At 38.8% G+C, this 25,376-nt stretch overlaps 1 protein-coding gene across 8 annotated transcripts in view; it reads right to left on the minus strand.

Moving 5' to 3' along the window:
• Positions 1-265: 265 nt before the first annotated feature.
• The window catches only part of LOC135196132 (pyruvate carboxylase, mitochondrial-like), a 132,829-nt gene continuing 107,718 nt past the window's right edge, over positions 266-25,376 (minus strand). For all 8 annotated transcript variants that reach the window (XM_064222660.1, XM_064222657.1, XM_064222659.1 and 5 more), the window contains 14 exons: positions 13,391-13,573; positions 12,181-12,415; positions 11,812-11,978; positions 11,206-11,420; positions 9,320-9,426; positions 8,063-8,196; positions 7,575-7,686; positions 6,918-7,213; positions 5,670-5,756; positions 5,212-5,391; positions 4,860-5,006; positions 4,655-4,738; positions 3,145-3,306; positions 266-2,971 (listed from right to left, as the gene is read on the minus strand). In XM_064222660.1, the coding sequence (XP_064078730.1) occupies positions 2,717-2,971; positions 3,145-3,306; positions 4,655-4,738; positions 4,860-5,006; positions 5,212-5,391; positions 5,670-5,756; positions 6,918-7,213; positions 7,575-7,686; positions 8,063-8,196; positions 9,320-9,426; positions 11,206-11,420; positions 11,812-11,978; positions 12,181-12,415; positions 13,391-13,573 (2,364 nt within the window). In that variant the 3' untranslated portion in view covers positions 266-2,716. The remainder of the gene's footprint in view (positions 2,972-3,144; positions 3,307-4,654; positions 4,739-4,859; positions 5,007-5,211; positions 5,392-5,669; positions 5,757-6,917; positions 7,214-7,574; positions 7,687-8,062; positions 8,197-9,319; positions 9,427-11,205; positions 11,421-11,811; positions 11,979-12,180; positions 12,416-13,390; positions 13,574-25,376) is intronic.

Raw genomic sequence — 25,376 nt, forward strand, 5'->3', positions numbered from 1 at the left:
AACACAGGAAAATTATATTATATTATTTACAATAATACCCAAGAGCTAACCAATGCATTTCAACAATCATAGACTATAAATAGTAAAGGACATCTGAAATGCCTCTTGCCTCTTGCATGCAAATCATTAGCAGTTTTGCTTGAACCACTCAATATACTGGTGCTTAGATCCAAAATGCTTCCACCTAAATGCACATAACCAAAAGTAGCAGGTTGAATTGAAATACTGTGTCCCATTGACACATGGTATAAATCAAAGGCATGAATAATGTTATACTATTTTTGTTGTTTCTCATGTAATCATAAAGTAAAGCATAATCTATTGACAAAGTAAGTACACTTAATGATGTTTATCACAAATAAACCTTATTACTAAAGTTACGAGTTACTGATACTTTCATACAGTGGGTTGCCATTAAATATCCTTTTTATATAAAGAAATCTATATTTACACATATGCATGTTACAATATATCTATATCATATCTCTATAGTACAATTTCTGGGCAACAAAATATAGAAAGACATATCTGCTTATTTGAGTCAACATGAATTATAACTAAACCATAAAATGGTAATCACCCAGGGTTTTTGCTAAATCAGTTTGTAAACACTGTTTTCCCAGGAGACAAACATTTCAGTTTCCTAGTATGAAATGATTAAGCCTATTCTGCTAAAGCTGACCATGTTGCAACAGAAATTTGGAGGATGATGTTACCAAATATTTTCATTCACATATTTCCATCAGTCCACATTAAAAAAATAAATTCAAGTTGAGTACATTCATAACCTAGGGCATAAAGATGAATACATTTCCAATTACCTAAAAAAACTGACTGCAACATTGGCTATACATTTTGGTATTTGGTAATAACAAAAGCAGAAAACCAAAAGGACAATGTCTTTTAGACAATTAGACAAAAACTATTAGTAATGAAATAAAATTTATCATCATCATCAGAATGATGTGCTACTAGAAATCTTAAATGGTGTTCATTACCAAAATCTACATATTTTTATAATTTTTTTAATATGAAAGGAGAAAATTAATTTCTGTCAACTCATTTCTCTACTTACAGGTGGAACTTCTACCATTAAATATTAAATAAAAATAGCAACTGTAGAAAATAAAATTCATCTGGAATCCTACAGCCATAATTTATTAACATACATTTTGTTACAACACAATATATGAAGTGAAAAAAAAGGAAATTCACATCCTCCAAATTAATGTGGACTTTCAATTATTCTGAGATAATGGAATGTAGTAACCATTAAAGCAATTTAACTAGCGCATACATTACAATAGTCTAACTTTATATTAGTATATGGAAGATCAGACTAAGGCTCTAACGTTTCATCATATTCCTGTAATCTCTTATTGTATATTTTTATGAATAATCTCCATTCAGTAGGGGTTTTCATACTTTTTCTATGTAATTAATATAATTATTCACAAAAGAACTCTCTGGCAAAGTAAAGGATGCAGCATAATTTTAAGGTTTTAATTTGGAAAATATGTTATAATTAATAAAATTACTAGAACTCAAATTCAAGAAAAAAAATTGTTAAATAAGTTTTCCCTCATACATACCAGCAAAGATGTTCACAAGACTGACATCTTATTCATATACACTTGCATTGAAAAGCATTTAATACCATACATAGTACATTAATATGTAGTAATGTATAAAAAAAAGTTAAAAGTCAAAGAGAGCGCGTTAAACTGCTGTTTGTTGCCTCCATCACAGGCAGCAGACATACTCGTTACAAGAGCAACTAAACTTACATAAATCTAAATACTGTATACCTAAAATATTCACAAAACTGCAAAAATACTAAGACTGCCTCCCATATGCATATCACAAAAGTTACAAAGAGGAAGCACTCATTTCAAAATAGGCCATAGACTACCATCATCGTCATTTACTAAATCCCATCATAAGACAGTTTCTAAAGATTACTGGCAACCTGTACAAAACAAATACATTACTTTCAAAAGAACAACAGGGTAATTCAATGTTTAAACAATTTTACACATTTTAGAAAACCAACAATAAAAAGTTCTGAGTTAACAAACTAACAATACACACAAACAAAAATATTACTAAAATCAGCTTTAAAAACTTTGTGGGTCAAATACTTGAACAATACATATTTTAATTACCCATTGAATAAAATTTCCACTTTTCTTGAATTAGCAAATCTTTAAAACTATGCCTTTATAATCTAGAGTCAGGAAGACATGGTGAAGATTATTAAACTTATGGGAATAAAGCTTTAAAGTCTTCAGGAATAAATGGAAAATACAGAATTACTCCTCGGCAAGAAAGTTTTTCTGTAAAATATTGAAGCTAGAATATCTAGAATATAGTTAGAGGAACGAATACCATACATAGTTATCTAAAATGAAAGTGAACCTGCTGATATAGTACTGGTAACTGGTAAAGTTAACTAACAAAGACTGGGAAGGAATTGGATTATAATCTAAACGTGGTCCAAACAGAAAAAAGTTGACCGAGCATACTGTACACTTATCAACTGGGAAAAGAAGCAGAACACTGGCTTTCAAAGCACTGAAGAGAGAGATTCTTAAAATTACTGTGAATTTTTATGTTTTGCAGAAATTGCTAGTGTAATTAAATACCTGAAGTCTTTAAAATCTGCAATGGGACCATCACTGCTATAAACAACTATGAGGAAAAATTAAGATAATAATTACTTTGGATCAATAACAAGTACGAGATCATCACCTTCTAATTCCATATCTTTAGTAACAAGCAATGATGACACAACACCATCACAAGGACACTGCACAACCATTTCCATCTTCATGGCTGACAATACAACCAAAGGAGCACCCTTCTTTACTTCATCTCCTTCTTTCACTTTGAGATCAATAACTTTCCCAGGCATTGGGGCTCCTACCTGACCTTTAACGCCTGGAGTTACCTTGGGATGAATGTGCAATTCCTAAAAGGAGAAAATATTGAACATACTTTAGAAACGTCATATTACCACTGGTCTATCCAATTAATAGTGTCAAATCAAATACTATACATAATCAGCAGCACTTCTAAAGGTGAATTTAAGAAATTTTTTTTTTGCCTAAGTTTCAATTCAACCAGAACATTAAATACACTTACTTTTGCAGCAGCCTGGTCACGAACCATCACAGAACGGAGTTGACCATTAAGTTCAAAGAATACTTCCCGTTCACCAGTAGTAGTAAGATCTTCTGCCATTGCTAAAGTCTTGATATTTAAAGTTTTTCCTTTTTCAATTTCAACTTCAAATTCCTCTGCAACCTTCAAGAGAAAATTGGAAATCAGTGAGATAATCTAATTTTAATCATTAAATTTACACACCACTACAAATAAAATTCTCCCTTGAAAATTGGCTGAAGCATTAAGATTGGAAAGGGACAAACGCTAAACATTTGGTAAATCATCACTTAAAGCTGTCTCTCGACATGCATTCTTGATACTAAACCTTCCTATAAATACCGTACAACATTGAGGGAGAACATTTTTTTCTTTTGCATGTTTCCACTATTACTGAGAGTGGCTGAAAGTCTTGATACTGAGTGACTCTTTTCTGATACAAGTCTGGTTACACAATTTTTTTCATCTTGAAGAAGAAACAAAGAAACCTGTCAGGTTTTTTTTTTAAGAATTCCTAACTTGGCAAGTTATGTTCATAGTCCATTCCAGATGTTGATGAAACAGCCCTCCTTGTACTGCACCAGAAAGATTACTCTTGACATATCCTTTGTGGTAGCTATATAAACTCCTGTCTTTCAGGGTTAGTTAGATTTCAGCTAGCTCAATTTTGCAACATTAACCCACAGCTTCAAGTCCCTATATTGCTGTATATCATGATGGAAGATGGCAGTCTTGAAATATCTTTTTTTATCAGCTCTGCTTGGCCTCTAAGGTCCATTTAGTCATCTGTGGATCCTATTTCCAACCAGAAAGCCTGGCAGACAGTGCACAAGACAGAAAAGAATGGAGAGAGTTCATGACACCTATTCTCATAGAGAATGTCAATATGTGGTAAGACCATTTCATTTCTTCCACATCCCTTTTATGCACAACTGTAATTCTGTAAGAAAGACCAAAGTGTGTGGTACTTGATAGTATTTTAAGCCTCAAATAAGCAAAGATTACCACAGACATCAAGAAGCAAAACAGGAAGCACTATTCTTTTCATAATGACCCTCTGATCACTTCCCACACAGCAGTCCAGAGACACTCTTAACTTAAGTCTTGTTGCTATTTTTATCTTTTGTTTAAAAGCAAATCCTCCAGGCTAATCTACAGATCTAAAAATAACTCTGTACTTTAAATTATTTATAAATACATGTACGTACTAAAATAAATGTAAAAGATATATAAAAAGTACCTAACTAAATGAAAAACCCACAGAATTAAAAGAATTCTCAGACAACAAATCCAAAAATAATTCTGTAATCTTGGTTAAATGACTTCAGAATATGAATTTACAAAATATCTATTTACAAGATATCTAAGTTATTCTAAGTAAGTCAAAGCACTCACAAAATTTAAAGAATCAAGAATTACAATAAAGTAAGTGCTTCACAACTTTAAGAAATAAAGATATAACAAATGAATGCAACTGATAGCAAATAAATACCTTAGGTCCTGTGAAGAAAATTCTTGTATCCAACTTGTCCACTGGGCCATACTGATTTTTGAATCTGAGGTAATCTTCTGTTACCTGGAAACATGAACTAGTCATTAATTCTCCTTTTAATCATTTTTAAAACATTATATTAGGTAAAAGCAATCATCAAGCTACACGTATTTATTACTAAACAGAAAGAAAATTTAGTCCTCACCTTAGGATACATAGAGTAGCTGGCAACATCATACTCTGAGACTCTTGGACCATGTTCTTCCACTAATGTTGTCTTTACAGAATCAAAATCCATTGGCGCCATGGAAGCTCCTGGACGGCCATCTACTGTTGGAAGACCTTTCAATACCTACACAGTAAAAAAAGGGCAAAATATGACATACTGTATTTAATTCAACCCTCATAAATGAACAATGATTGCTATTAGAATAGGTGAAACAATATGAAATACACATATATTATATGCACATGGAACACATCAGATGGATCTTATGATTTTGAAAAGCAAGAAAAAACAGCATAGCAAATGATGAACAACTATGAAGCAACTTTACCTTTGAACGAAGGGGTTCAGGAAATCCGCCGTATGGTTCACCTAGATAACCTTGTAAGAATTCAACCACAGATTTTGGGAAACTAAGATTTTCAGCTTTACTTTCCACATCTGCCGCTGATAGCTTATTTTGTACCATAAACTGAGCTAAATCTCCAACAACTTTTGATGATGGAGTCACCTGGGAAAGAGAATGTTAAAATTGCTATTGCACGTTGTAAGAGTATTTTTTTTTACTGAAAAGGACTAATAATTAAAATCATTAGAATAAATATAATCATCACCCTCTGGTCGAGGCAAGCAAAATCTTTGCAATGAAATATCTTTTACTCGTCTGAAATTATACAAATTTAAACCACTGAGTATACTGAAAATCTTTTAATGCTAGGGCTAATCTTTAATGCATTTCAATTATGCAACATCACTTACAACTACCTAAAGTTCTACATGTAAAGTTACCTTAATCAAATCGCCTAGAAGAAGATTTGCTTCTCTGTATGCTTTCTTCACAGCTTCAAACTGGTCACCAAGGCCAAGTGAATATGCCTGAAAATGAATCATCAATCACTGATCAAATGTATTCCATCACGGATATGCCATTTTTATTCCTCTGAGTCCTTTTAAATTTTCTTACAGAATAGTGTAGCTATAATTTTAACAATGCTAAAGATCGCTATAATGTAGCAAATAATTTCATTGCTACTAAAATCAATATTCAATCAACTATGTGTAAAGGATATACTACTTATTAACCATCATATAGTCAAGACAAACCACTTCACTTTCATACTGACAAACTAATCTAATCATTGTACGTATACAAATAATTTGAGATTGTACAAACCATTTCTATGTATGCTCTATAAATACAAAATTAAACTTCAAAATTTCCTAGTTTTATGGGGGCGTAGGTGCTCACAGGTAAGGTGTAAATGGGAGGATTCACTGATCATTGAGGTAAGAAATGGCAGTATCTTGTAGCAGTTACAGGGATGCAAACACAATTTATGAAGTACGAAGATGATGGCTAGCAAAAACTAAGCCTGTACAGTTCTATGAGATATTAAAACTAACCATGTTACAAGATAATGATAAAAGGTGAAAGATAAACTTTAATTTATCAAAAACAATGCCTTCTTTTCTAGTCTAGAGGATCATAGCACTTCTCATTGTTTTAAGTGCTCTCCTTCTACTGATGAGTAGATGAGCTGAATTATATGCCACTGAAATATATCTCATCTGAAGCATTCTGCTTACCTAGCTTGTTCCTTCATCACCTCATCTTTCATTTGGAAATGTCTCCGACACTGTTGTGATTGCTACCGAGCAACGTACTTTGAACACCAGCCATAGTCACTCTCCTGACATTACTTGGCCCCTAACCCTCTCTGGTCTCAGAAACCAATCCAGAAAACATGGACAATCGTACTCAAGGAACCCCCTTGGGTCTGTTCACTACCATGGGGGTGGTAATTCCTCACTTTTCAGTTATGCAACTAGACTATGTATAGTGTTGAACTTGGGTACCTTTCCAAAGTCTACCAACAACTGTTTGTTAACAGCAATTAGATCTCTCTCAGCCAGTCTGTTCAACACCTACTGGCATTGCCTATGTAAAACTTCGTGTCAGATTACACACCATTTAAACAGATGAGAAATTTTCAAAACACATTAAATAAACAATACACTTGGCAAAAGCAGCCATACCTGGAATTGAAGATTTGTGTACTGACCACCAGGAATTTCATTCTGATAAACATCAGCATTCCCTGATTTCATTGTCACAGCACATTCAAATGGTGCATACAGTGTTCTTGCTTGTTCCCAGTAGGCTGAATAGTCACTTATGTTGCTTAGGTTAAATCCTGTATCAAGCTCAGTACCCTGTAAACTTGCAACAATAGCACCCATTGAAGGCTGGGATGTCATACCAGACATGGAATCAACTGCTACATCAACTGCATCAGCACCTGCCTTTGCACACTCCAGCATTGATGCAACACCTGTAATGAACAATTTCACTCGGTAAAAATGATGCAAAATGAATATTTTTCTAAGTAAAAATTTAAAACATAGTACTATGTAAGTTTACCTCTAGGATCTTTGCCAATCCAGCTTATATTGACAAATGGGAATTTAGAATTATCACAATGATTTTACAAATTTACTTAATTTCCTCAAACATCTTTCATAACTAGGTTCAAATAGCACTACCAATCAAATAATTCAGATCCCCTTTCCAACTAACTATTCAGCAAAATTATGATAATCATTGTTAAGTCAAAACATCCAGGTATTAGTGAATGTATCCAGAGCAATTAGACACAGCTGTAATGTCATATGGCTTAAAATATATTTCCTTACCAGCTCCTGAAGTATCATGTGTATGTATGTGAATAGGTAAATCTGGATAGCGCTCTCGTAATGCAGAAATGAGTATATTTGCCGCCTGTGGTTTTAGGAGCCCTGCCATATCCTGTTGATGATGTAGATGTCATATGATCGGTCAAAATGAAAGTACCTTGCTAATTAAATGAAAGGTTTCTGCTAAGAAGTACTTGGTAACTATGCCTTTGCGACTTCTTATTTTCTCCAGTTATATATATCAATTACATTTTTCCCGACAATATAATAGTCTAACTTTAAGTTTTACTATTTCTGCAACTACCATGATTTGCAATTACATAACTGAAATTTCATCAAACTTATGTCAAATATGACAGACTATGTATATAAAAGCTGCACAACTTCATTTTTGAGCTTCTATTTAACTATTCAATAAATTAAAAGAAAAATGACTTTAACAATACTGCAAAGTATATGAACAAAACTTGGGCTCTGTCAAGACATACCTTAATACACAGAATGTGGGTTCCAGCTTTAACTAGTTCCTCTGCAAGCTTAAGATAATAATCAAGGGTGTACTTCGTTTTGCTTGGATCACTGATGTCTCCTGAATATGAAATAGCAGCCTCTATCACACCACCTGTAAGAATAGTTATTGTAAATTACCACCCTAATGAGTGATGATATCCAACTAAGAATTTAAAATAAATGGGAATCATCTACAGATAACTTGACCACCAAATAATAGGGAAAATACTCATGTTTATTCATCCATGGCTATCCTTATGGTAGGAGATACTTATATTAATTTAAGAATGGTGCTGTGGGGTTCATTCTATTTCTTATTTTCTATCATCATGGATTTTTCTGTCTTACAAACACAGTTTTTTATGAGCATAGTCAGATTATCGTTCCTTTCAATACTTCCTCTGGCTTTGACACAAATGAGACTGGGATGGTTTCCTGGTGGGTCTCATTTCTATTAGTTTGTGCTATACATATATACTAATGATTTTAGTCCAAGCATTGCCAGCAACCATTTTCAAAACATCACTTTATCAACTTTCTCTTCACTATAATTCTATATCGTTTAAGCAGCTGATTTAAAAGGTTCAAATTTAACAACCCTTCCAGCATCATTTGGTTCATGTTTCCAAACAACATCATTGTGCTTGCTGTCCAAATGCTTGATAGTTAACTATCAAGAAGTTAACTAACAGAAGCAAAAGGATTCAGCTACACTTCCTATACTGTCGTTTCATAATACTACTGTACTACATTATCTTTAATGACGTTGATGTTAATGTTTGTTGCCCGACACAATACGCCCTTCACATCACCACCATAAGTCTATAAACATCAGCTCATTGTTAGCATTTCCCCAGTTTTCTCAATCTTTATATAATAATCCTTTAACAAAATTACTAAGTTTCTGAGAAATTACCATTCTGAGGCAATCATCTTGGACTACACACATTAACATGATTTCTTTCTAATAAAGAGCTTTTAAGGACTTTTCCTCTTTACATAATAAAAGCATCGCTAAGGTAAGATTATTTCACCATATACACAAAAAAATCCCAACATTTGCAATTTAAAAAATTCCAACAAACACTTATCATGAAATAACATTGGCAACAGTGAGGTAAATGCAGACAGGAAGGTTGGTCCTTGCACTGTCTAAGTCATCTTAATTAATGAACCTCTGAACTGACAAACAGATGTACTACAACTGTGCATAGGAAAACTTAATTTAATCTTACCTGCTCTCCCAACAGCATCAATGCCAAGGAGAAGATTTGGAAGGTAATTCAGGGAATCAAAAACTCTGAAGATATCCATCCCAGTTTTTACAGACAATTCGCAGAATCTGTAATAGTAAATAATTACATTATTTAAAGAGCCTGTCTGTCATGAATTACGAAATCTCACATTAATAAATAATATCAAGTAAAAGCAGACAAGCAGTAAATAGCTAAGCAAATTGAAAGAAATTACAGTTTCAATAAGGGTACAACCTTACTGGTCAGTAAAGGGCTGTAACTTTTATAAAAATCCCCTTCAGTATCATCAAAAGTTACAAGTATGAATTTCCTTTAATTTTGTTTACTTTTCTTACAGTGATCAATGTAGCAATAAAAGTTATGATCAACTGCTCTCTTACGAATTGTAAGTTGATGAGAATACCTCCTCAAGGGGGAAACTGCTTACATGCTTTGCATAGCACATGTAAATGCTTTTGGCAACACACCTTGAGCCTTAGCTCCTTTAACTCCTCCTACTTAGCAATCCAACAATTTACCCTGATTACATTTGCTGTATTATCCCTTAGAAATCATCCTTTCAGCAAGCTCTAGGAATGTTTAACAATGTGACTTGATGGTCTCAAACTAATTTATGTTAATGTGAATTTGAATATTGGTGTAAACACTTTGCTCTCTACTAGCTTCTTGCCCAGAGTCTTTTGTATACTGTATATGTGCTGCAGACCAGTACTTCCAATATGCCATTTATAGTGTGATTTTTTTTTTTACTTGTAATACTAAGTTTTTGTTGACAATTTTTCATTTTAGGTTTTGTGTTCACCTGGTGTGTCTGCAAAAGAATAAGATCACTTTCATATAAGAACTCAATGCATACAACATATTTATAGTTTGTGTTTTAAATCAAAATCCTTGATGGAACTGAGGGTATGACACCAGCAATGTTCATCACATCTGACTGGAATGGGATATGGAAGTCATTCAAAAAGTTCAAAGCTTTTGTTAACAAGAACCATTACAAGTTTTTTTTTTTAGGTAAGAAATACTGAGAGATTATCTGCTCAGAGTCTGGGTTACTCAAGTTTAATCAGGAATCAAAACAGTTTGGGGCAAGACATAGATAGTCGAGAGAAGGTTACCATGTGTGGTGATCATGAAATTTAACTGGTATCAAAATCTTAGGGTAACTATCGAACCCAACTCAAACTTCCCATTGAAGCAGGAGTAATAGATGAAAATGTAACAGTAGAATTTTCCAGTTTAACTGAATATAGCGACAACTCAAAAAGGTAGACTGAAAAGGCACTGACAGTACTTCTTAAAATGTGCATTGTAAAGACATTGACAGGACTTTCAGCCTAGGCTGAGGAGTAGATGTACCACAAACACCAGTGCCAGTGGACACAAATACTGCTTAGAACTAACAAACAATGATTTGTGAAAAGGTCAACCAGATGGATATAAAAGTAAAAGGTTAAAATGTGGGTGCAGCTCTATCCCTTTGCTGGGACCAGATGAAAGAGGACAGACACAGTCATAGAGGGATTCATCCTAGACCCAATAAGGTCAGAACCAGTCAAGTTTCTTTGCTCTGGTACCATTATTTTGAAGGCCTGAATTTCAAGAGAATCCAGTAAAAGGAGATCACGTTCATGAACAGGTCAGTATATCTCTAGTGCCATCCGCATATATGGTGGATTTCTCAATTTGTTTTCTTCATTTTTATCTGGATTTAAATGCTTCTCCCTCAGAGGTGAATGATGTATTAAGCCAAAAGAATACCATGGTGAAAGTTTCTGTAAGAAAAATTTGTTGGTGTTCCATACAAAACTTTTTACACAGTAAAACTACGCTTAATGCAATCCCAAATCATAAATTCAACTTACTTATAAACAACATTATCTGGATAACTGGTGTACCCAACTCCATTTGCACCTCTAAGCAGCATTTGGAATGGTATATTGGGAATAAGTTTACGCATAGCTTCTAATCTCTCCCAAGGACATTCATGAAGGAACCTCAAAGCCACATCAAATGTTGCTCCACCCCAGTTTTCCAAAGAATATAAGTTGTTGAAGTTGTGTGCTACAAATGGTGAAATCTGAAATAAAAGATCAGACTAAATATACCAAAAACTAATCAAATGTGATATATAATACAGGCTAGAAAAGTACTAACTAAGATCATAGGAAATACAAAATGAAAAATATTACTAGGATTTCCATTGGGGATATTAAAAAATTCTCATATATTTACTACCTACTATGCAATTCCAATGCTGCAGTATAATGTCCCATACTATGTACTACTGTAATTTTAAGTACAGATTCATGTACAGTATGCTGTCTCAAAGAAATTCCTTTGATAACCTTGGCCTGTACTAAAATCATTACTACTAGTGCCTACAGAACAGCTACATTCATTATACATCTATTTTGTACAAAAAAAGCACAATAGAAGAATTTCATACAAAATACTGCTTATTTCCATACCTTGAGAAGATCATGAGTCCGCACTCTAGTTGCTAAAAGAGACTGGTGGGCATCTCTGAAAGTAGTGTCCATTAACAGGAGACCCTTATGCTGCCTGACAGCTTTAGCAAATGCCTCTGGTCCTTCAGAAACCAGTATGTCACGATATCCCTTAGGAGGAAGGGCACCTACAAAAATCTTGGTTAGTCAACATCCAAACAAAAGTAAAGTATAATATTCATCAATGTTCAACATTCCAACAAATGTCAAGTATATTAGTCATCTAATCTTAAGCTATATGATTATCATTTATCAATGTTTAACAAATTAATCACCCAGTCATGAATGTTTAGGATTTCAATCAAATCTATTTGTCTAGGAATGTATCACCTGCTGGAGTTTCAGGAATTACAGGATGAACTGATGCAGGTTTCAAACCAGTTGCAAGAGGTGTTAGAGGGCCATTGACTAAAACATTTCCAAGGTAATTCAAAAGTTTTTGTGCACGATTCTGGGTAGGCTGAAACTGGAAGAGCTGGGGGTTTTTGTCGATGAAAGTAGTGTCAATGGTACCATTAAGGAATTTCTGGTTCTCCAGTACATTGAGCAAGAATGGAATGTTCGTCTGGAAAGAAAAATTAAAATTCAATCAATGTTGGCAAAATAGTTTATTATTATAAAATAATCTTTAATTTTCAAGCAAACCAATGGACAACAGATGTCCTTAGTTTTACTCATAAATTCACTCACAGCATATTCAAGCAATCTCATTCCTTTATAATTTACACAATGTAGTGCAACTTATTCCCTTTCTATATCATTTTTACCATACTCTTCATTCATTTACACTATTCAGAATCTGAAAGTTATCTCAGACTGTTTTCCAGCTACTTTTAGCAAATTTCTTGTTATTTCTGATGGCCCTTTTCATCTCTTTTCACAAACTCAGTGAGAAGAAAATGCAAAACCCAATGAAACAGCATAACAAATACTATAAGATATAATTGAAGGAAGCCAAAGAAGAGGATAATACACGCAGTCCCCAGTTATCTGCTGGGGTTCCGTTCCAGAGGGGGTGCCAATAAGCAAAAACCGTCATTAACCAAAACTTGGCGATTTATAGCACCATTATGGGGCTTATGGCACCATAGGCACCATTATGACGCCTCTGTAAGGTATGTTATGACACCGATAACCGGAACTCGGCCTGTTATGGTGCCATAAATCACTGATCTTATGGCGCTCATCTAAAACCTGGATCGCCCTCATCTAAAAACTGAATCGCCAATAACTGGTGACTGCCTGTGTTATGTATCAAGTCGCTTCACGGAATCATCATCAATTTCAATTCAAGAACTGTTTAATACATATTACTTGTCCTTACAACTTTGATTTCAATATATGAATAAAATTATTCCACAAATATAAAAATCTTTAATAATTAAATATTACTTTTAAATATACAAAACATTAATTATTCCATAGCCTGCTATACAAGTAAAAATAGCAAGAAACTATCAAGAACTATGTAAGTACTATATGCATTTGAAATCTTGTAAATTGCAAACAAACAAAGTGTGTGTGTAACTATGCCACTTACCTTAACACCACGAATTCTGAATTCTCGAAGAGATCTGTTCATCTTAGCAGCTGAGGCATGTAAATCAGATGCTCGGGAGATAACCTTGACTAGAAGGGAATCATAATGAGGGGAAACAATTGCTCCTGCATAGGCTGAAGCGCTGTCAAGACGGATACCCATACCTTCTCCACTGCGGAAAACCTAGTAAAGAAAATTGTAGCCTCATTTTTGTGTTGTGATATTTCAAGAAAATTAATTAACGTACTACATAACTGTAAATACACTCAAGAATGTACACTACTTGGCAGTATTTTGCTCTTTTTCTGGTTTTCATTAGGTATGTATATGCAAATAAGTCAAGATTATTATTATGGTTTGACAAGATTTTCTTCTAATGTGTTTTTCACCTTAGTTTTCACATACATATTTTTTATATACTACTGACATTTCAATAGAATTATTAAGTATGTACCTGTAAAAGTTTGATAAATTTGTATTCTTTCAGGTTGACAATAACTCTAGTTCTTATTCTATAACTTGAAATCTGATGAAATTGCCTATAGTAACAGGCAAAAGTATTACTGAAATAATGGTGGCTACTTAATAAACAATTAAAACTTATGAAACCTACTTACTGTGGCAAAAAATTACTGGTAAATATACTTGTGCATTTGACAAAGGTCATCCTCAATATGTAGACAACATAATAATATAATAAATACTGATATAATTGGCAAAAACTTGCTTTCTTAATATATCATCATTCACTTATTATAAACTGTAGCACTATCATTAAAGTTTCTAACAAAGCAACCAAGAATAAATTGGATGGTGATTAAGACTAAAGAGAACAAACAAAAGCTTTTCCTATGTTCATTATGGGACCTTTTACTAATAAATCAATCTATATTATATTACAGTTTTCCCTCCACTAATAAAGTAACCGTAAAAAATCATCAGCAGTATAAAGGACTACCAAGTGGCAAACTTATGATTGTTTACATGTTAATCAAACTAACAGCAACCATTTTAATTGTCACAAAATATATCCTCAAACAAAAAGCTACTCCTGAGAAAGAAGAATGTCAGCACTACACCATCCGAGTTGTAAGTATGTGCAGGAAGATTTACCAGATCTCAGCTGTCAACCGTCTTATTCTTTGTATGTGCGAGTTCCTAGTTCCCTCGACTCATTGGTGACTTGCTTATAGATTGTCTCCCTACTCAATTTCACTCATCACTTGAGCTTTTTTCTAACATTACTTTAAGTGACAGAAATTGTGCTGATATAGTAGCACCAATCACTTTTCAGTTGTTAGCAACAGGGGAATGTGACATTTAGCTTTATCTTTTGGCTAAGAGCCTTTACGGTTTCTGTTTAAGACTGGGACATTTTATTTTTTTCATATCTTAAGTGGTTAAATTTAGGATGGTTAGTTTTGTTCAACTATATTGCCCACTGACTTCTCACAAAGGAGTGGTGTTGAAATGTAAGGTAGTAGTATTTAGGTTTATGTTCCATAAATAGTGAGTTTGCTGTGCAAAATTTTATAATTTAAATATATTTGCCTTACAGTTTGAGTTAACCTTCTTACGCCGACTGGACGTATTTTACGTCGACATTTTTTGTCTCCCGTGTGCCGACTGGACGTATTTTACGTTGACTTACAAAAGTTTTTTTTTAAAATTCGCGGAAAAATACTTATAGGCCTACCAGCCTAAAACTTTTGAATCACGTGCCTTGGGGGATGCTGGGAGTTCACGGATCAAGGTGTTGTTTTGTTTACAATCGTTACGCAGGCGCGCAAGCGCGAATTTCTTTCTTGCCGCACTAAAAAGTATCTGTGACACATCTCGGAAATTATTTCGTCACTTTGACATAATTTTTGTACCATTGTAAATTAGCCGTTACATGAAGTATTATATATGAAAATGTGCGCATTTTTATGTAAAATACAACAATAAAATACTCATGATTGTAGCTTTTATCAGTTTTGAGATATTTTCATATAAATAACGATAATTGCCAAAATTTCAACCTTTGGTCAACTTTGACTCTACCGAAATGGTCGAAAAATGACAATTTGTCCAAAATTGCATTTTTCCTAACTATACAAACCTGAGGTCCTTTTACACATAGCCCCACCTCATGCCACCCCTCACTCTGCAGTTTTTGCTTGGGCCTAAAGCAAAAGTGATTGTTTACCTCCCAGTCGCGCGCGCGCGCCTGTCGGACAAGCAGTTAACTACCGAACCCCTTGTTCGAAAGCTTACGACCTATCCAGCTGCCGCTAGTAACCTTCCTATTGTAAAAGGACCTCAGGTTTGTATAGTTAGGAAAAATGCAATTTTGGACAAATTGTCATTTGTTCCGACACGAGATACAAACCTTTCGGTCCTTTTACAATAGGAAGACTCACTTCTTGGTGGGAGGAATCTGAGTCTTTTGTGAACAGACTGGTGTTCGCCCAACCTTGGAATGCCTCCCTGGTCGTAAGAGCGAGGGAGGGATCCAAGCCTCTGTCCGATTGATCGGGGCGTGCACCGCAGGATCAATGGTCAGACCTCTGGACCAAGTACTAAGAGAGAGGCAAGCGTATCTCTTCGTACCAGCAAGCAAGAACAAGTTCCTATTTGCAAGAGGCAACATAAAGTTATGGTTTTGTCTCTTGTTGGCATCCACTTCCCCCCCCTTGTAGGAGGAAGTGGTGGATATTCGCTCCCATCCCTAGTGAAAGGGATAGGATGGGGCTCTGTCGAGTAGCTCACCTGCATCTCGTCCTTATCCAGCAAGGTGATGACCGTATCCCTCTACCCACAGGTAGAGGGGGAGAAAAAGATAGGAAGAGAAGCCAGTCAATCTCTCATTCACTTATCTATTCTTACAGTCACACCAGGACTTGATGCTGTTCAGCCTGCTAGGGTCTGGGTTAGCTACACAACGTGTTGAGCAGCCACCACGGGTTCCAAGGAAAACGATCCAAGGACCTGTGGGCAATATCCCAAAGGTAGAAGGAGGTGCCAGTGGTCTGGTTGTACCAGACCCCTGCCTTCAGTACCTGCGCCACGGAGAAGTTCTTGCAGAACTCGAGGGAGTGTTCTACTTCTAGGTCATCTTGGTGCTGACGAAGAAGCTTCAACACTCAGCCTGGAATGTCGAGTTTCTTCAGAAAGCGCCGTCGCGCTTTCACAGGACAAAGCAGCATCTCCTTCGCATCGAAGGCGGTGAAGTCCATTAGGGAGGGGATTGTGAAGGACTCTAACCGATCGTCAGGGACCGAAGGGTTCTGTGTCTTCGCTACGAAGTTCGGTACGAAATCGAGCGTCACGGATCCCCATCACCTGGATGCTTGACTTCACAGGAAAAGTCATGCAGTTACCTCAGAGGAAAAGAAGGGAATGGTCGCATGACCTATCCCTCTTCTCGACTTCGGTGATGTCCTGTACCCATACTGGTCTATCCGTCTGCAGCGAAGTGTCTCGCATTCTCCTATCCCCATGCAGTGAAGTTGTTCTTCTCGGTAGTGGATAGGACACCGACACTCCATGGTGGGTGTCGATGGTATGAGTACTGGGACAAGCCGTTAAGACGAAGAAAAGACTGTTATGGAACAACCGAACTAAGTCCACAGCGAAGTTCGTAACTGACTTGGGCGCTCTGACAGCTGCCGACTGACTGCGTTCGGTAGGAGGCAAGTTGTCCAAGCATCTGAGCAAGTCATGTGACCTTCGCCTTAAAAGGGTTATGCCAAGAGACTAAACAAATTAATTTGTTCGTCACCGATGCCAGACGGCGAGGTGATGATTCTCTTAAGGCATGTGCCCAACAGGCGAAAGTCAATTGCCTTCTAGAGACCGAGGTCCTTGATGGCAAGATATCTCATAATATAGTTGACTCTCAGCTAAGGAGAAACAACACTGTGTCGTTGAAGACGAAGGTGTACAGAAAATGCAACCTACGTCTTCACAGCTGAATCGAGAGAAGAATTCTCAAGATTCTGAACCTGTGCTACAAAGACTGAGAACGCTAACCGCTATTTCATTGCTGTCCGGTGAGGATCATAGTTGCAATGAAAGCGGAGCGCTTTTCAGTAATGAAGACACAGGAAATTACTGCCTGAAGAACTGCTTCTCATGGGCGGAACATTTGGAAGTAGAGCTGTCAGGTCGGAGAGTAGGCGATGTCTTCTGACACATCTGTTAATTCGGGGTGAACAATGAACAATTGCACACCTACGAATACGAGATATTTTGAAGACAAACTCAGATGTCTGCAAAAATCATTCGCATTATCGCGGTGTGATGCAGCGGGAGACTAGTACAGACTTATATTACCGTGCGGTAAACAGAAAGATGAAAGAGTCCAAGAGATATCTCTGTTGAAAATTCTCGCAATGTCGAAGGCGATGAAATCGAGCGTCACAGCAGTAGATGGTCCTTCATTATTGCGAGAATCCCTGTTAATCAGAGACCTAAGTCCATGATTGCTGGGCAGAGATACGGTTCGGTAGTCAATCAAACCAGGGGAAAGAGAGACGTAACCGACCGTGCATCTCGGAGACCCAGCTGATACTGAGCTGCTATCAGGCAGTTCAATACGCAGTAGGTCTTGGTGACTCGTCATCCTGAGTTGCCAGGTAATCCCTTCCACGAAGGAATGCGTTCGGCTAGAACCATCGAGCATAAAGAATACGCTCGAGCAATTATATTTAAACGAAACGGATTTCGGTAAATACAAAAGCTGATTGGTGTTGTCGTGACAATACCAAGTACCCTATCTAAAATCGAAACTGATAACTGCTGGGAGGTTGCAGGCAACCCCGAGTTGCAGTTCAATTAAGATACAATTCGTCTCGGTCACAATCCGTAGAGTTAACTACGGTATGCGCCTACCCCCCCGGACAATTCAACTGTTAATAGAATCATGTCGCGAGGGTAATATACGTAGTATATTTGTAGGTTCTGTACAACGACCTCCATCCTAAATTCTTTTCCCCTCGAGGAACGAGAATAAGGATTGGAGATCGACCGCCTTCGTTCTCTAGTCAAGAGAGTGAAGGAAAAGTCTTTCCCAAAGGAAAGCTTCAATGGTGAACAGAATACCGAAGATGATAGTTCAAGCCAAACTGGAGGTTCCCGTCCGCTCTTCTCTATTCCAGGTTGGTCGCCTACTGTGAGATACTCTTCTTTCAGCAGCAGTCTTCTTCCAAATGCTAGAAATTACAGGAATTCGAGCATAGGCGAGGTTCCCGATTATCGTGTAACAATTATCGGGGATTTTCGTCTCGCTCACTTTGGACCGTGGTCTCGCCTAAGTGTTTAGAGATCGTAAAAAACTCGAACACTCTGAGTGCGCTAGAAATTCCGTAGAATTCTAAGCACTCTGCGATACCCCCACCGAATTCGTCAAACGATATTGGCCGGTGGTCCTCTCGATTCCCGTAGAAATCGAGAAAGGGGCAGGATCCCTCCTCAACGACTGGGGCTTACGTCAGGTAGGACCCGAAGGTCCCCCCGGTAGCGCAGTCCCTAACGTGGGATCTTACAGAGAAATCTCTGTAGGATCCATCCCCTTTCCCTCGTAGCCGTAAGGAGAGAGGGAATGGGGGAGGAACTGGATACTCGCTCGCCTTCCCAGCAGAACTAGCAGTTGGAGAAGAACAGGGAAAACGTATCGTCAGGAGAAAACGTTTTCCCGAGGAGGGTTACGAACTCATACTGTAGGTAAGGGTCTGCCGCCACTGTGAACGTTGTCTGGGTGGGGCTGATCTACACCTGACAGGAGAGAGCCGATACCGTCCTCCGACTCATTTCAGTCCTCGTCGAGGTCGAAACCTCTCAGGAGGACCGAAGGGGTATTCAAATATGGTGTCCGAAGACACGTAGAAACGCCGCTGTCGCAGTAGAGGAGGTGGAAGTAGCTTGTTCGACCGGCCAGAACTGAGAGAGCCTTCTTGTCCGGAGACGAGAGACTACCTGGTTCAACTCAGTCGGCAAGCTCCGATCGCGGCAGACCCACCGTCGGTTTGTGTTCCCTCTCGGGCCCCAAAACGACTCGAGCCGAGACGTGGGCTCTGCTGGTGGGAGCGGCGATCCTTCCCAGAGGTCGTTGTGCTGACGAATCAGCGCCATAACCTCGGCAAAGTTCCTCTGGATCTCGGAAGTCACAGCATCTTGCAGAGTAGGACCATTAAGCCTTTCGAACAAGAGCATATTCCGAGAACCTCCCCCTTAAGGAGGGGGAACAGCGACAGCCCTCTCGGTCTCCTCCTGCCACTTGCGTGTACGTCCTGGTCGGTCCGAAGATCGTGCCTGGTACATACGGCGTCGTGACGGGATCGTGCGGGGCGCGCCCCGCACGATCACTGCGCTGTGCCTCGCTCTTCCCGGTGTAAACCGAGGAAGTTGAAGGCACGGGAGAGGAAGACCTGACGCTCCCCTTCGCTCGCTGGCTGAACCAGCGGGCTTGGAGGGCTGCAGGCGATCGCCAACCCGTGGTGGGGATCGAGCTGCAGGCCTAGTCGAGTCGTTTCCCTGGGGAGAACGGCTGGACCGAGAACAGTGACCCCGATCTCGTGTGTCAGGGGAACTGCTGCTGGTTACCGTACCCGCACGTTCCCTATGGGAGCGACGGTCGGGCTACCTGCAAAGACCACTGTCACGGTGAGACCGGTGCCAGTCCTCACGGAGTGTCACACTGACGGCTGGCACCGGCGATCGGGAGGACCTCTTCCCAACCTCGGCACGTGGCCGGTCAGAGACCGTCACATTAGCCCGGGTAGCCAGCTGATCGCCGTGAGAGCGAGAGCTGGCCTAGTGGGAGGCGCCTGAGCGGCTCTCACCAGCCTTCCGCTCCGTGCCGTGAACCTGGCGCCGAGCGAGCTCTGGCGCCTGATTCTTGGCTGCACGGTCACTGGTAGGTGACGGTACACTCGGTATCTCTCGCAGACGAGAGGCCGAGACGGAACCTGGTGTAGTGGCAGAGCCCCTGACACCAGGCGAGGAAGTACCGGTGTTAGCCGGTACCCCTCTGGTCCCCGTAGTCTTCTTCCTTGCGGAAGAAGAGACGGGCCCCGCTCCCGAAGGAGCAGGAGGACCAGCGGAAGGAACCCTCCCGTCCCACCGAGGTGAGATGGGTCCCGAGAAGCTCCCGAGGGAGACTTCTTAGGAGGGAGGAGGCAACCTTCTTCTTCCTCGGCTGTGAAGCCTTAGAAGTCAAAGGGGAAGAGGCGGCAGCCGACGACGATGAAGAAGATGAAGACGACAACGACGACACCTTCCTCCTCTTCTTCGTCAGCTTCCTCAGGACAGACGTAAGATCTGCCATCCAGGGCGGAGCCGGGGCTGCTGTAGCCGAAGCCACAGGGCCCGGACGCACCTGTACAGACAGACCAAAGTCTGGGGCAGTACCACCATGAACAGGGACGACGTCAGCAGGTATGGGCATCTCAGGAACAGCAGGCACAGCCAGCACAGCATCGGCAGGGACACCAGCCAGCAACGCAGGGACAGCTAGCACAGCAACGGCAGGGACAGCTAGCACAGCAACTGAAGGGACTGTCAGCACAGAATCGGCAGGTACGGCAGGCAGCACCGGTAACACAAGAGGTGGAGCAGCAGCCAGCAACATCCTGGTACCGGCGGCAGGTCCAGGGGCGAGCTCTAGGGCAGTGGGAGTGTGGTCGCGGCAGCGCGGCAACCACGAGCGGCGGCGGCACGCCCCCCTCTCGGTACAGCGAACGGCACTTCACAGCGGCTGTAGGCAAGACTGTTACCACGTGAGGCGAGTACAACAGGTGAGGAGAGACTGCGTCACCTGTAGTTGAAATCGTTGTCATGGTCACCGCTCCATGGGTGACCGCAGCAGGCCCAGACATAGAACAGCAGCCCCTGGACACTAGGCACGCCCTGCAGATCGACGGACGCCCATACCTCACCAAGGTCCACCCTCGTGGCAGTAGCACCAGCGGAAATAACAGTAATAGTGATTAGCGGGGGGGGGGAAGTCCCCTCGCGCGGGGGGGCGAGCCCCACACCGAACGAGCGGAAGACCCCGAATACAATTGTACATCGGGGCACCGAGCGCCCTCCCCCGCGCTCGACGGCTCGGGCGAGGAGGACCCAGATAACCACCCCCCCCGAAGGGGAAGGGCCATCTGTGGGAGCTGAACGGAGGGGGGGGGGGGGGTGTTCTCGTTCCCCACCCCCGCATAGCACCCATGTACCCAAAACAACAATAATAAAGAGCCCGAGAGCAATCGTGCCCTCGGCACCGAATGCAAGGGCATAAGGATCAATTCCCTGACTCAGCGGAACTTGAACCAAAATAAATATTGATGCAATCAATAATAAAAGGAATAAAATGACAAAGAATCTTGCATTACGATTTCACTTCACAATGAATAAGGGCTCGGATCGAGCGCATTTGCGCCCTCGGTACCGAGCGCAAGGGGAAAAGGATCCATTCCCGATTATGAACGGAAACCTTGATCCATGATGAATTGATGCAATCAAAATATATATGAAAATGAAAAAGAATACTGCGCTTGCAATTTCACTTCATACAAAATAAAAAGGGGGAAGGATCAATTCCCGGGTAAGAGCGGAAACATTGATCCAAGTAAATAATGCAATCCCAATAAAATATGAAAATGAAAAAGAATACTGCACTTGCGATTCACTTTCATTCAAATAAAAAGGGGAAAGGATCAATTTCCAGGTAAGAGCGGAAACTGATCCAAAATGAGTATTGATACAATCAAATTAAATATATGAAAATGAAAAAGAATACTGTACTTGCGATTCCACTTCCATACAGAATAAGTTTTCGTGCTGAGCGCATTCGCTCGCCAACGAGCACACAGGTCAAAAAAAAAAATAAATGAAAAGGGTACTTACTTACGATTTTCATCTACACATTTCCAACCAAAATATAAGGCTCGGAGCGAGCGCTCTCCCGCCCTCGGCACCGAGCATACACAATACGAGGATCATTTCTGGGAAATATGAATTCCCGCACTTACACCCTTCAGTCCCGGCACTCGGGTAATCGGAGTGCGTGGTGAAACCAAGATCCTTTAATTCACAATTGAATTCAATGGAAATAAAGATGAAATGATTGTACTTACAATTCAGTTTCACTAGATAAATAGAAAAAGAAAAACACAACCATGCGAAAGCAACGACGATGAAGCGGGCAGAGAGCGATGATATACACGTCTACACGCCAGCAGGCCGAAAGCAAAAGTGGTTGTTTATCTCCCAGTCGCGCGCGCCTGTCGGACAAGCAGTTAACTACCGAACCCCTTGTTCGAAAGCTTACGACCTATCCAGCTGCCGCTAGTAACCTTCCTATTGTAAAAGGACCGAAAGGTTTGTATCTCGTGTCGGAACAAACGCAATTGTAAGCTAAAACTCTTATATTTTAGTAATATTCAATCATTTACCTTAATTTTGCAACTAATTGGAAGTCTCTAGCACAATATTTCGATTTATGGTGAATTTATGAAAAAACTTTTTCCTTACGTCCGCGCGGTAACTCTTCCGAAAAAAATCATACATGCGATTGTTGGTAATGTTTGCATTGCAACCATTCTTTTAAAATTAACCCGTTTACATAAAAGTTTTATTTTATATTGGAAATTGTGCCGCACCTTTCATGCACAATAAACTAAAAACTAAAACAACCTATGGTTGGTTTAGTATCTTTTATCAGTTTTGAGATATTTTCATATAAATAACAATAATTGCCAAAATTTCAACCTTCGGTCAACTTTGACTACCGAAATGGTCGAAAAACGCAATTGTAAGCTAAATTGCTTATATTCTAGTAATATTCATGCATTTACCTTCATTTTGCAGCAAATTGGAAGTCTCAAGCACAATATTTCCATTTATGGTGAATTTATGAAAAAAATAACATTTTCTTTACGTCAGCGCGGTAACACTTCCGAAAAAATCATACGTGCGATTGTGGTAATGTTTGCACCATTTTAAATTAGCCGTTACATAAAGTTTTATATATGAAAATGTGCGCAATTTCATGTAGAATACAAAAAAAAATAATTGTAGGTTGTAGCTTTTCTCATTTTTGAAATATTTGCATATAAATCACGATAAATAGAAAACAAACCACGTTCGGTCAACTTTGACTCTACCGAAATGGTCGAAAAACGCAATTGTAAGCTAAAACTCTTACATTCTAGTAATATTCAGTCATTTATCTTCATCTTGAAACAAATTCGAAGTCTCTAGCAAAATATTTAGATTTATGGTGAATTTAAAAGAAAATCTTTCCTTCCCTCCGCGCGCGAATTCTCCGCCACAAATCTCCGAAATGCGTACGTACCATTCTCGGAATATTTGCTCAGTTTCATATTAGGCATTTCATAGAGTTTTATATATGTAAATGTGCGCAATTTCATGTAGAATAAAAGGAAAAAGATTTGAAGGTTGCAGCTTTTCTTATTTCCAAAATAATTGCATATAAAAAATATATATAAAAAAATTCGACATTCAGTCAACTTTAACTCGTCAGATATGGTCGAAAACTGCAATTGTAAGCTAATACTCTTACAGTATAGTAATATTCAATCATTTGTCTTCATTTTGAAAGAAATTGGAAGTCTCTGAGAAATATTTAGATTTATGGTGAATATTTTGAAAAAACTTTATCTGTTACGTCCGCGCGTTACGAATTCATGCATTATTTTGTGATAATATTTTCTCTGTGTTGCTTTTATCATTTTACAATGTGTTATATACCAAAATAATTGCTATTTAGTGTACATTACAACGAAAAAAAGTAACTTGTTACCTTTAACCGTTTTGCGCACAGCGCGATTTGAATACAATTATATATGAAATTTCGTTTTTGCGCTATCATATATCACATTATTTATATATGATATAATGATAAATTTTTTTCATTTCTGATGGTTTTAGCATACTAAACTTTCAGCCAATGACAAAAAAAGGAGCCAAAAATGAACTCTTAATCTTGAAAACTAAGCACGCTGTGATTTTTTGAAAAAAATATTTTTTCCGCTTCCGCACTCACTCTGAAACACCTCCGGCACACGGGAGACAATTTTTTTTTTTACCACTTCGGCGTAAGAGGGTTAATCAAGCCTTGCTGTTTTGCCTTTATTAAGCATATTTTTATATCCTTATTCTCATTTTCCTCATTGAACTCTTCATCTTTTAATTGCTTATTCCATACTGAGGAATTAAACTGCACATAAATCATAATTTGTTGAAAATGTTGATGGTGCTGTACTATTAACTTTATTATTGTCAGTGATTACCCTAGTGTGGTAATAAGTGCCAGGGAAGATGTTTTGACCTATTAGGTTGGCCTTGTAATACCTGTATAACCAATATATTGAAAGAGACCATTTGTTTGCCCTAAAATACTATCTGTTCCTGCTGTTGCAATTGATACAAGGCATATTCAAAGTGAGCATAAAAGGTCCCAGTTGCACAGTGATGCTTAATTATGGCTGATAAAGGACCACATCTCCAATGTGCCTGCCAGAACCAGATATCTCCTGCTCAGACCAGAGTCATGTTAGCCCTTTGGCCTCAAATACCAGCACTGCTTATAGCCAAACTTTTATCCCTTACATTTACCTGCAATCTCTACAGCAGATCAAACTGCAGCAACCTATATAGTACAATGCCAGACAAATGCAACAATGGGAGTGAGTAAACGTCACGCTTCTCTTCCCTGACTTATCCCTTAATAGGCAGGTATGATCACATAAGGATCTATAAAAGGTTTTGAGCTATGGGCACATGCATCACTAAATTACCATGCTACTACTGCTTGTCACACAAACTTCTGTGTGGGGGCATTTGTGACTGTAAATGTGGGCATACATATAATTGACTGGTTCATATGAAAAAAATATTTTCATATTTTAAAAACTCAGTATATTGTTTGCACTACTTTGGATTAAAGTTCTAAAATATTGACGGCCGAGTACACTACGTACATTTATTA

The sequence above is a fragment of the Macrobrachium nipponense genome, chromosome 17, assembly GCF_015104395.2.
Source record: "Macrobrachium nipponense isolate FS-2020 chromosome 17, ASM1510439v2, whole genome shotgun sequence".
NCBI classification, from domain to species: domain Eukaryota; kingdom Metazoa; phylum Arthropoda; class Malacostraca; order Decapoda; family Palaemonidae; genus Macrobrachium; species Macrobrachium nipponense.